The sequence below is a fragment of the Zonotrichia leucophrys genome, chromosome 4A (genome assembly GCF_028769735.1).
Source record: "Zonotrichia leucophrys gambelii isolate GWCS_2022_RI chromosome 4A, RI_Zleu_2.0, whole genome shotgun sequence".
NCBI classification, from domain to species: domain Eukaryota; kingdom Metazoa; phylum Chordata; class Aves; order Passeriformes; family Passerellidae; genus Zonotrichia; species Zonotrichia leucophrys.
This window is the reverse complement of record NC_088174.1, coordinates 13702471-13714963: the sequence shown is the minus strand read 5'-3', so window position 1 is coordinate 13714963 and position 12493 is coordinate 13702471. Positions and strand designations below refer to the sequence as shown.

General features: G+C 58.0%; 1 protein-coding gene across 2 annotated transcripts in view; it reads right to left on the bottom strand.

The window, feature by feature from the left end:
• The window catches only part of STARD8 (StAR related lipid transfer domain containing 8), a 41190-nt gene extending 31061 nt beyond the window's left edge, over positions 1-10129 (bottom strand). The window contains exons 1-2 of one of the 2 annotated variants that reach the window (XM_064712644.1): positions 9993-10129; positions 7788-7821 (exon numbers count right to left, since the gene is read on the bottom strand). In XM_064712644.1, the coding sequence (XP_064568714.1) occupies positions 7788-7821; positions 9993-10037 (79 nt within the window). In that variant the 5' untranslated portion in view covers positions 10038-10129. Of the gene's footprint in view, positions 1-3306; positions 3324-7787; positions 7822-9992 lie in introns of those variants that run through there. The other variant, XM_064712648.1, reaches the window with a different exon arrangement.
• Positions 10130-12493: the final 2364 nt, after the last annotated feature.

The window sequence follows — 12493 nt, the reverse complement described above, 5'->3', positions numbered from 1 at the left end:
GGAGAATCAAGTTTAAAAACAGGATTTTTCCCCATTGTTTTCATAGTCTGAGAGGCACATCTCCTTCCTTCCTTCCCAAGCTCCTGACTCTCCTCCCACCAACCTCTGCCCCCCCTGCCCTGGCTGTCCCGCGGAGGGAAGGGACCCGGCACAGGCTGCTCAATGCGCCTCTTGTTGGCTGCAAACCCCTCCCGCAGCTTTGTGCGTGAGAGCCCCTGACAGCTGGACCCGAGGGGCGGCCAGGGGGTGACAGAGGCAGCCAGTGCCCCCCGGGCTCAGCCCCAGCGCAGGGACAAGCTGTTGATCTGGGGGGATCACTGGGAGGTCAGGTAGGCTGTGAGCACCCGCGGGCAGAGGAGGGGTCAGGGGGATCCGGGTGTCAGGACCGAGCCGAGCCTTGACCCCCACAAGTCACAACCCCACCACAGTCCGGCTCCTTGGCTTATGGGGAGGGGACAAAAAGGGATAGAGGGCGAGCAGAGGCTCTGGAAACACTTCGGGTGCTGGCTGACCCCCAAAGCCAGCACCCCGGGACAGGGATGGTTTTTTCACCCGGATGGTCCCATCACGGTGATGGCCACTGGAAAAGCACCGGGCTCGGAGGTTTCGGGCATTTTTCCGCTCGTTCCTTGCGTGGAGAAGGAACAAGGGAGGGTGTGGAGGCAAGAGCAGGAAATCTCGCGGAGACTCTGAGCTGGAAAGCGGCGGCGGGGGCAGAAGGGACAGCGGGGGCGGCCGCTCCCAGGCGAGGCCCGGGGGTCCCAAAGCGCGACCCCCCCCACAGCCTGCGGGACACGGATCCCTCTGCTGCCCCCGGTTCATGAAACCTCCTGAAGGATCACAGCAAGGAAATGGCAGAAAGGAACAAAATACGGCTCCTAATCCACGGGAAAAACACATTTGTTCCAGCTGGGAACCCCCAGCAGAAGGGGAAACCAGGCACCCCCGGACACAGTCTGCTCCAGCACATCACAGCCTTTTCACTGCTGCTTTTCCCAACAACCCGAATAAATGGGGGGGGGGGGGGGGAAGATTACAGTTTTCTTTCAGGCATATAACTGCAAACAGAGCCCCACAGTGATGGGGTCTGGGGCATGTGTGTCACACCCAGCTGCCAGGGGACTCCTGCTCTGCTAATGCATTATCCATGGCTCTGTTTTTCCACTGCTGTGTATGGAGAATGGAGAAACTCGTGTTATTTTCTCATGAAGGCTGCCACCCCCTGGCAGAGCTTGCCCAGCCTGTACTGGCATCCCTGCCCACCTTGGGATGCCCCATTTATCTCTGTCCAGCCGCCCTAGTGTAGAACACCTGTTGGCTTTTCCCAGTCCCCAGCCCTAAAAGCATCACCCAGGTGCTGCCACTGCAGCCCTTCCAACCACAGGGTACCCAGCAAATCCCACAAGAAGCCCCAGGCCCACAGGGCAACTCTAACCCCCCTGAAAACAGTGAATCTGCAGAACAGAGAGGCCATAAACCACCTTTGCCCATCCACCTGGAGCTTCCAGGACCACAGGGATGCTCCAGCACTGGCCTCACACCAGCAGGAAGGGAGCAAACCAGCCGAGAGGAGGAGGATGGCTTCAATGTCCTTCATGAGAGGGAAATGAGGGGAAAGAGGTGGCCTGGCACACCCGAAATGGCAGCTGGAGCTGTGCTGCCAGCTGCATGAACACAGCAGGCAGGAGCTCAGCAGTGCCGAATTCCCCAGCTTCCAAAGGAGGAGGGCGAGAGGGAGGAAAAGAGAAGCTCAGAGACACACACAACAGCATCATTCATGGAGCTGGGTTTGTGCAACAAGGCTCCTGTGTCTGCCTTGGAGCTCCGGGCAATTAAAACAGCAGCCACAGATCTGGGAGAAACAGCAGGAATTTATCCCAGGAATCCGGATTATGTGGCCACTGCTGGAGCAGAGCAGAAAGCCCCCAGCTCCTGGAAGGCAAAACCCTGGCAAGTGATGAGCAACCAGCTCCATTATCCAACTGTTCCTGCCTCACCCACCCGAGTCAGAGCTTCCTCTCCTAACATCAGGAGTGGGGGGATTGCTGCTGCTGCTCCCTCCAGACAGGCCCACCAAGGGGCACAGGGGGCTGCAGGGCTGCTCAGGGGACACATGGCAAGGCAAGTGTGCTGTGCTCCCAAAGATAAAGGCAGTGCTTTGCAAGTCAAAGAACGTGGTTTTCCATTCTGGTCCATCCTTGGAAGCATGCACAGGGTTACCAGCATGTGTGAAAAGAGAGACGATGCTGAACAATCCTGTGAAAATCTTCCTGGCAGGGCTGGCTCCTGGGAGCAACCACAGACCCTCCAAGAGACCTCAGAGAGGATCTGTGCTCCCTGCTCTCATGTGGATGATCACAAAATGATCTCCTGTTCCCTACAAGAGATCCTGTCCCCCCTGACCCATGGGGCAAACAGCCCTGGCTGCAACTTGCCACATGTGCTAGCTCTGAGCCAGGCAATGTCACTGGCACGGGGTCTGGCAGTGGGAGATCTTTAGAGAACTCGACTTCCCCCTTGCCTACAATAAATTAAGCTTATCTTCTCATCCCTGAGGAATAACCCCGTCCACCCAGCATGATTTGGGCCATTCCTGAAGGGATCATTTATCAGCAGAAAGAATGAGTCTCCAGGTGTGAGGTGGAATTGTCCACTAAGCATCACAGCCGATGGACAAACCAGGCAGCAGCAGTTCCTCCTTCATACAACCCAAAATAAATGGCTTTCAAGATCATTACCCACACCCTGTTATCACAGGCATCTTTACAAGCCACATCAAACCAGTTTTAGCACCCGAGTTCCAAATGAACAAAAACTCCTTAAGCATTTTCACAGCCTGGACAAGATGACTGATACAAGCATCATTAAAACGTTATCAAATACAAAATAAAGCTCTTTCTTTGATGAAAAGTGGAAGTCCTTTTCACCTGACCGACTCTTGGGTGGATGATCTGCTTTACCAGTCGGCTCAGAACAGTCCCCGCCTCGGCTTTGTGACCGGCATCACACAGACAGGCGGGCACGGCCCAGAACACCAGCAAAATCGGGTTTGGATGGAAAGCAGAGTCCGCGCCCCTCAGTCAGCTGCATCCCCTGTCTGTACTCTGCCCTTCGCGCCCACCGCACTGACCCGCACGGAGCCCGCCCTGCGCCAGTCCCGTCCCTCGCCCGCCGCGCACCGAACGCGCCGGCCCCGCTGCCAGCGCTGCCCGCACCGGGCTGATCGCAGCCCCTGCACCGGGCTGGCCCCTGCACCGGGCTAATCGCAGCCCCTGTCTGGCCCCGCAGCCCCGGCCCCGCACTCACCTGCCCGCCCGCGCCGTTTTCCCCCGCACGGAGCCGCGGCCGCGGCGCGGCGGAGCCGCAGCCCCAGGGAGCGCCCGGAGCCCCGGCGCGGAGCCGCGACCCCGGCCACGTCCCGGCGACCCATCGCACTCCGACCCAGCTGCAGCTCCTCCCCCGTAGGGATGCGGGCACGGGACCGGGGCCGCTCCCGGGGAACGCCCGCTCCCCTTCCGCCCGCAGCCCCGCAGCCCCGGCGGAGCCCCCCCGGCCGAGAAAACCGCTCGCCCCGGGGGTCCCGCAGCATCCCCGGGACCTGGGATCCCGCTCAGCCCCGTCCCCCAGGCTCGGGCATCACCAGGGCCCGAGGTGAAGGTCATGCTGAGCCACGTGTTCCACCTGCATCCCCCCAAAACTGAGTCACCCCCGCTCCGCTGCCGCCTCCGCTCCCCGGGGGGAGGGATGTTTCCCGGGCAGGGCTCAGGGGTTCTTCTTAAGAAGGGAAGGAATTAACGTGATCAGACTGGCCTGCCAACACCTCACACTGCTTTTTCCCCATCTGACCTCTCGGGCTTTGAAAACAAACTCCCGTGAGCATCACACAGCCCCAGGAGGCTCCCACAGCCCCATGCCTGCTCCCTGCGCACCAGCTTTGCCCAGAAGGACTGAGGGGCTGCTTCAGGCACAAGGATTACCTTAACTGCATGTTAAGGCAGTTTGCATGTCCAAGTTCTGACCAAAGAAAAACCACTGCCCAGCCAAACCTTTCCACCAGTTTTCAGTGTATTTTCTCATGGTAATTTCAGGGAAATGACCACACTCAGAACTTCCCTCTCACTCCTTTCAGTCTCATGCAAACCACCCGAGGATGCAGATAGAAATGTACTTTCCTGCCTGCAGTTACTTTCCGTTCAGTCTCAGTCGCTCCTTGCTGCCATGGGAAAAACTTGGCGACACTCCGGGCACGAGGTGGCTAAAGGAGCCTTTTCCCAGCTCGCTCCCTGCACTTCCCACGTGCTCTGAAACTCACCAACACAGAAAAACCTTCTCTCTGACCCAGGCTCTTCCTTTCTGGCCTTCAAAGAAAATCCCCCAACCTGTGAGCGGATCCTGCTGTCCAGAGGGGGGAATCTGTATTTTGTTAGCTACAGGAAATGGGAAAACTTCCAGCCCTGGAATTAAAGCCCAGAAGGAAGGAGCTGAGCTGGGGGAGGGGTCTCTGTCACTGCAGCAGTCATCAGGGGGTCAGAGCTACACAAATTTTACAGGCAGAGGGACACAAGAATGAGAACTGGTGATTTACCAGCCAAGCCTGAACCCAGGAGGGCAGGGAAGAGGAAGAGGAAGGAGCAGCACAGAATCCCCTCATCACATGTCCCACCAAACCCACAAACAATCACATTCGGTTCAGCTTTTCTACTTCCCAGCACTCTGACCCACGCCCAGCCCCATGACTGCCTTTTCCACCACGTAAGAGCAGCAGTTTCTCAAGGAGTTCCAGAATGGGTCCCTGCTGCCACATCCAGCATCCCACTCACTCCACGGGTCCCCTCTGATGCCACAGCCAGAGCATGGCCCCAGTGCCAACAGCAGCAGCCCCTGCACAACCACAGACCCCAGGGCGTGCCAGTCCCATTCCCTCTCCCTTCCAACACATTCAGACTGACAAAATCAGATCCCAGTCTCTGCTTCTGCCCCCAAATGCAGGGACACACAGCCATGGGCTCAGGTCAGGTGAGGAACGGGGCCTCGTGCTCAGGCCACAAACCCACCAAGCCAGGGCAGGAGATTTTTGTGTAAGGAGAGAAGAACAGCTCAGCTGTGACAGCACATCAACAACAGCTAAATTTAGCAGGTTATTTTCGGTGATCCAGATGCTGAGTAAATACAACCTTATTATTTCATGCAGGGGCAAAAGTTCAGCCGCGTCCCTTGTGCTGCTTTTCCCTGTTAGTTCAGCACACCCAGCCACAGGAGCCCACCCTGAAAGGCTGCAATGTCACCACTGTGACACCACTGTCTGGCTGTGCTGAGGAGCCACCAGCTCTGTCCCTGTCCTTGAGCAGCAAGAGGAGCCACTGCTCTGTGACATGGGCAGAGCACCTCCCAGTCCCTTCTGGAAGGGCCTGGTGCTGCTGTTGGTAGGAATTTATCCTGAGGATGCAGTTTTCAGGTGCATGGCCAGGCTGTGAGCCTTTCCTTTCTTAAGCTTTTCCTTTCTGCTCAGTCCAGAACAATACATGGGAAGTGAATGCTGGAGAGGAAACAGAGGGTTAGGAAATCCATGGAAACCTGACCCAGCTGGGATTGTTCCAGTGGTTCAGTCTGGGGCTGTGCAGGGGCTCTGTGTCCCATGCAGCCAAGGGGCCTGCAGGGTGGGCAAGGGAGGGCTCTGATGTGGGGAGGGCAGCAGGAGGGAGAGCAGGGACACAGCAGTCCCCATGTGATCCACGGCTGGAACATCACCTCCAAGAAGGCAAATGAAATCCAAGTTGTTTTCCACCATCACTGCAGGAGCTGCCATGGCATACCCAGGTGTTTTAATGACCTCATCCAGCCAGTGTTCAGGGAAGGGGCTGTGGCAGCACAACCACAGCTCCAAACAGGGGGCAGGGAGTGGGTCTGTCCATGCCTGGAAAGCAGCTCAGGGAGTTTGCCAGGTGTGTTGGGAGAGCAGCAGTGCTGAAGGGGGAAAGTCAGAGGCAAGCTCTGGGAATTGATGGACAAGACACTTCACCAAGAGCTGCTGGGATGAAGCAGAACCATCTCCACCCTGCCCCATGCCACTGTGTCAGGAGCTGAAGTCCTCGTGCCACCCATCCAAAGTGACTGAAATCATCATAAGGGAAGGGAATGGTGTCCCCAAGCCCACAGCCTGAATGCCCCCTTTGTCTGAGCATCTTCTGGGGACAATGAGTGAAGAGGACAGCAGGACCTGCCCTGGCCCCTTCCCAGTGGAGGTCACAACACCCCTGCAGGCTGGTCCAGTGTAATCCATGGGAAAGGGAGAACTCCAGCCTGCCCCAGGCACTGTGCTGCTGCAGTCACAGTGACACCAGGAGCTGCTATGGCTCCATCATCACATCAAGTCACAGGTGACAAATCCCACAGTGAGAAACTCTGCAGCTGCTCAGGACACGAGGCTCCTGCTCAGGACATGAGGCTCCTGCTCCTCCTGCCCCCAGAGCCCATGGCCACCCAGCATCCCTCCAGCAGCCAGAGCTGGGACAGGGACATGTGACAGGCAGGCATCACCTGGGGTCATGTGAGTGTCACTGAGCTTCCATCAGGAGAGACCTGGATTCTACAGGCAGTTTTAACCAAGGGGGAAAAAACCCTAAAAACATTTTTTGCCCCAAAATCCCAATCACAGTGTGATCCATAGGAGCCTTCCCTGCCCCTTCCCTTCCACAGGGCTCTTTAACTCTTGACTTTTATGCTCTTAATCTCTCCCGTGCAAGGGCCAGAGACCACCCAAGATACCTCTGAGGCTCTCTCACAAAGCACCTTTTGTTACCCAGAGCTCTCCTGTGCTCTGGGCTCTCACCAGGCAGGCTCAGAGCTCACTTCATCCCTATGTGCATGAAAACAAGAGGCCCTCAGTGCACCACCCTTTGGACAGAGAACTGCCTGGAGAACCCCAGGCACATGCCATGGGCTCCCTGCATGGTGGGTTCCCTTTCCATGGTGCCAGGGCTCCAGCCAGCAGTGTGGGCAGCCCCACTGCACCCACCTCCAGCACCAGAGCCAGCATTCACAAGGAATGTCCTGAGCCCTGTGCCCAAAGCAGCAGAGCCACCACTTCCAGAGCCACCAGAGCCATGGGACACCCTGTGTAGGATGGGACAGGTTTGACTCTGGAGGTGTCACTGCACAAAGACCCCCAAGGCACCCACAGTGGGATGAGGAAAGGCTCCTCTGCCCCCCTGCCACAGCCCCATGCCCATCCCTGCTTCCTGGTCCTGCTGGCACACACATGTTCCCCCTCCTCCTCCTCCTCTTGCTCCCAGAGACCCCTTCCAGCCTCCCCAGCCCCCACAAACCCCTCATGGGCGGGCAGCCCCATCTCCAGCCCATGCCCCCACCTTGGCAGGGGTCTGATCAGGGCAGCAGCAGCCATGCACAACCCCCAGGATCAGCCTGAGCTGCACTGCCAGGCCCTCCTGCCCCACAATCATGGCTGAGACACCCCAGGCACACAAAGTTGGGGTCTCTGAGCCAGGGGTGCCCTTCCTGCCCATGGCATTGCAGTGCCAAGGCTCTGGAGCTCCCCATGGCATTATCTGCCGAGCACAAAGCTGCTCACCACAAAGACAAGAGGACTTGAAAAGGAAACAAGGTTCCTTTGCAAATATATTCTCTTGAAAATAACATTTTGGGGGGAAAATCACACTGCTGGCAGAAGAACCCAGCAAAGGAACATTCCTCTTCCCATGATCCCTGCTCACTTGCCCTTGTTTAACAGCAAGGGCACTCCTGCCCCAAAGATTATTGCTGCAGCTTACCTGCATCTTTTTTATCTTCTAACAAGGTGAATTTCTGTAAAAAGAAAGAAAGAAAACAAACAAAAATAATTTTTTTAAATCATTTTAATTCTCACATTTGTGGAATGCTGCCCCTCACATCTGGGTTTGGTCCCTGCTCCAGCCTCCCCTTTGCCCAGAAGTGACCTGAGACCAGCAGTGCTGGCCCGGAGCTGGAACAAGCAATGATGCTTGGGGCCTGGCAAAGGCTTCTCCCAAGGGCATCACCCCACAGGTTGTAAAACACCACTGCCACTCCCAAGGCCCTGAGCACCGGGCAAAGATGGCAAACCTGGCACCCACCAGCCCAGCTCCCAAGGGAAGCCATGAGAAACGGGATTCAGAGCAGCAGGGCAGCACTGGGGACACAGCAGCACTTTGCAGAGGTGGAGGAGCAGCAGAAGGTCCCCACTCCCAGTCCCAAGGTGAGCCCAGAGCCCGGGAGGGTCCCCAGTCCCTGTCTGGGTGCACACTGAGCCCCTCCAGTGCTGCTGCCCCGCGGGATCACCGCAGGAATGCACCGCAGGACGAGCCCGGCTTTCCCACAGAGCCGGGACCCCTCTTCCTGCCGGGGCAGCAGGGCTGAGCTGGCCCAGGGAAGCCAGGCTTAACCATGTCCCTGCTGCTGTGCTTCCCCAGCCCTGCACGCCCCAGGGGTGCCATCACCAGGGCTGGACCTCACAGCGTGCCCCTGTCCACAGGGGAGGTCACCCAGCTCCTCCAGATCCTTTGGCATTGCCCAACCTGTTCCCACACCTTCCTTTTCCCATGAAACCTTCCACCAGCCACAGATCCACCTCATTTAGCCTGGAAAGCTTTAGTCCCACAGACAGAGCCCAGCACGTTTCTCCCTGTTCAAGAAATTCCTCAGCAAGGAAGGTGAGAATTCCTCGCCTGCTGGTGGTGAGCAGCGCTGGCACGGGGAGGAGAGGGGTCCAGGCTGAGGCAGAAGGCTCAGCCCTACAGGAGGCCACTGTAGGCAACCAGAAGGGTGGTGCCCTGGCCAGCTGGGCCACCAGACCCTACAATGGGCCAAAGACATGGGCTGAAGGCAGGGGACTGCTGGGTGCTTCCAGCTTCCAAGGAGGCTGAAACCCCTGAGTACCAGAATCTGTGCAGGCCAGGCTGGAGCCTTCCCAAGCTGCAGCCGTGCCAGTGGCCATGCAGGCCCCAGCGTCATTGTCCCTGCCACCACCAGTACTATGGCAATGCCAACAGGCAGCACACAGGGACAAACAGGGTTAATGAGGACAGCTAAGCTCTCCAGAGACAGCAGGGATGAGACAGCAGGGACAAGACAGCCACTAATATTACCAATGAATTTCACAAATGTCATTTTTAGACTCAACTATTTTAAGCATTGCACACTGAAAGCCCGGGGGGACAGCGTGCATTCCACATCCATTTCACCACAGCAGATCCACTCACCCAACACAGCCTGGTGTACAGCACTGTCTGAAAAGGGATTTTAACACTTTTCCCAATCTGAAGCTCCTGAAATTCACACTAACTATAACTCCACAATCTCCCCAGCTCACCTCCCACCACACTGCACAAGCTGGGACACAATAAGCCAACAGTGATCAGGAGGAGGCAGGGAGAGTTGTTTGTTATTAATGTGACAGATGAAGAATTAAACCCTAAAGAAAAACCTCAGAAGTCACGCCATGAGAACTGCTGCTGCAGGAAATGAAAAGCTGGGAGCCCTTGGCCTTGCTGCTCCTTTGTCATCCTGCTCGGAGCTGCCCTGACCCTCCAGGCTGGCCACGGTCCCACAGGCACACCACGGGTGACCTGAGCCTCTGGGCTGGGAAGGATATCGCAGCCCGGCCACACCATACAGGCAGGCACGGCAGGACCCTCCTGGCATGGGCTGACCACCTTGGGGGGCTGAGGGTGCGCACACACACACAAAAACAGACAGACAGACACACATAGACAGAGAGACACACACAGTCCCCTGCCCACCAGGGCTGCCGGGGCACGGTGACCCAGGACAGGGCAGCGGGAGAGCTCAGGGCACAGGGACCAGCGCACCTACACATGGCCCAGCCAAAATTAAACCCTCTCACATGCACGACATCCCCGGAGCAGCCGCCGACACCGCCGGGGACGCGTCCCCAGCGCGCCCATTGCCGAGGCTTCGCAAAGCGGAGCGTGTCAGGGACCGACACAGCGCTCCCCTACCTTGGCTCTTTTGAAGCAAGCCCAGAAGAAGTCCAGCAATGGCATGATGTGCCGGGGGGCCCGGCAGACCCCCCCTAGAGCGCGGGGAGAGCCCCCCGCGGCACCCCCATGGCAGCGCGGCGGCGGCGGAGCCGGCGGAGCCCGGTGCGGGCGGCGCGGAGGGAGGAGCGGCGGCGGCGGCGGAGGCGGGCCAGCATTCAAACCCTGCACCGTTATTCAGTTGGTTGGGAACGGGCTTGGACGCGATTGAAATTCCCTGAAGATTGCGAGTTTTAAACAGCTCCAGGCTTTCCTTCCTGCCTGGAACGCACCCGAGCTGCTCCCATTCGCAGGCAGTGGGAAGGGGCGAGGGGTGACCGACACGCCAGAGCGGGAGAAGGGGGGTTTAGGTTGTCAAAGGCACATGTAGGACATTAGAAACCCAAACCCTGGACGGTTCAGATTGTCGCTCGGGTCCTGCCCGAGCTGGCTGGCAGCTCCTGGCGCTCTCCTCTGCAGGCACAAGGTGTACCCAGCCGTGGTGCCATCCCTGCGTGCTCAGGTGCTGCTGAGCCACGGGCACAGCAGAGCAGCATCACCCAGGGCCAGCCTGTTGGGGGCAAACAACAGAGGGGAACCCCCCCGGCCAAGATATATATCTGAGCCCTTCACTCCAGCTATTCACAGCTCCTTATCTGCCTTCTGCAAACATCATTTGTTCACAAGCGCCACAATAAAAGGTCAAGTCACAAACATTTGTGCCAGCCCCTAACTCGCAGCCCCTTGGGCCAGGATTTTTCCTGCAGGCACACCAGAACACCCCACAAACTGGTGATTTGTGTGAGCAGTTCGGAGGGAGCACGGACAAGCAGATCCACATTGATGCCTGGGCTCAGCCCAGCTCCCAAGGACCCTTGGTGGCTGTCATCCACCCTGGACTGGCATCAGGCTCTCCAGTGGCATCACTCCTGCCCACTGCCCATCTCGGGCTGGTGTCAGCTCCACTCTGACAGGACCTGCAGGAGGAACACGAGCCAGAGCACAATGGTTCTGCTCAGGATGTGACACGTCTGTACCCAGCCCCCAGCAGCTGGTGCCTGTGGCAGCTGTGTCCAGTGCCACGTGTCAGGGCAGGCCAGGACGGGGTGTGGGGCCCCAAAGCATGGGGATAAGGGAGACAAGGCAAGCACAAAAAGCAGGACGGCCACGACATAACCATGTCAGGTGTATCTGCCTGGAGAGGACAGCATGAGGCACTGCCAGCATCCAGCATCCAGCAGACCTGAGCAGCACCAGGGCCCTGAAGTGGCAGCAGTGCCCTGGTGGCACTGGCACAGCCCTGCCATGGCCCCAGCAGCCATGGAGCTCACAGGCAGCAGCAGTCCCCGCGCCGGCTCCAGCTGCCTCCTTCCATCTCCCCCTCACTCATTCCTCAGCGGGCTCTGGCACCGCTCCCAGCCTTGGCACCAGCTGCAGCTCCTCACCCTGTCCCCTGCATTGCTGGTGTAACTGGGCCACTAATGTCCCCAGCAGGGCTGGGGACACCAAGGCAGCACAAGCATTGTACACCAATCTCTTTTCTCCTCCCTCAAAATCCCAGGGCTGGGCAGACAGTCTCACCTCTGTGGCACGCTGCCCACAAGGTCATCTGTCCTAGCAGGGATCTAAATCCCCACGGGATTTAAAGCCCAATGCTGCTGCCCACCCTCAGTAACTCACCCACCACTGCCTCAAGAACTGCAAGTTTATCTTGCAAATAGTTCCCTGCAGGGATGAAGGCAGCTGGGGCACTGCTCACTGTCAGCCATCCTCATTCAGATCACTGGGCACTGCTGTCCTGGGGCTGAGGCTGCCAGAGCACCACCACCATGGCCAGCACATGGAAGGGCACTGCCAGCACAGGGTCCTGTGAAAGGCTCAGCCATTGTCATTCCAGGGAGTCCAAGCAGTCTCTTCAATGATTCCACAGGCTCTGGGACATCTGGGCCTGGGTGAGGTTGAAGGCAGCTGTCACAGGAGGGACTGTCCCTTCAGAGAGGCAGGCACTGCCAGGCTTGGTGGCACTGGGCTCCTGTTCCCATCAGGGACTCACCCTTCAGCACCGTGCATTGTTCTGGAGCAGGACAGGCCCTGCTGCTTCAGCCACAACCCTGCCAGGACCCAGAGAATTGCCCCTGCTGGCTCCAGCAGCATTGGGTCCTTCTCCCACTTCCTCCAGAAGCTAAAAAAGCCGAGCTAGCACAAATAGAAGCAGGCTGTCTCCTTCCCAGGCCTGGGAGACAAACCACAGCGGTTTCTGCATACTTGTGTAGCTTCTTCCTACCCGGTCATCCCAAAAGCATTCCAGTAATGCTACATCTTGGATCCTTCCTCAGCGTGCCAGGACACTGTCCTCGGCAGGAATAGCTCCTGGGGACTGGATCCATGGGGAGGTGGCAGGAGCTGTGCACACCAAGTGGGTATTTCTGCTGAGTGGACAGGGGACTGACCCTACTGCTGCATTTGGCTCGTCCCAAAATTCC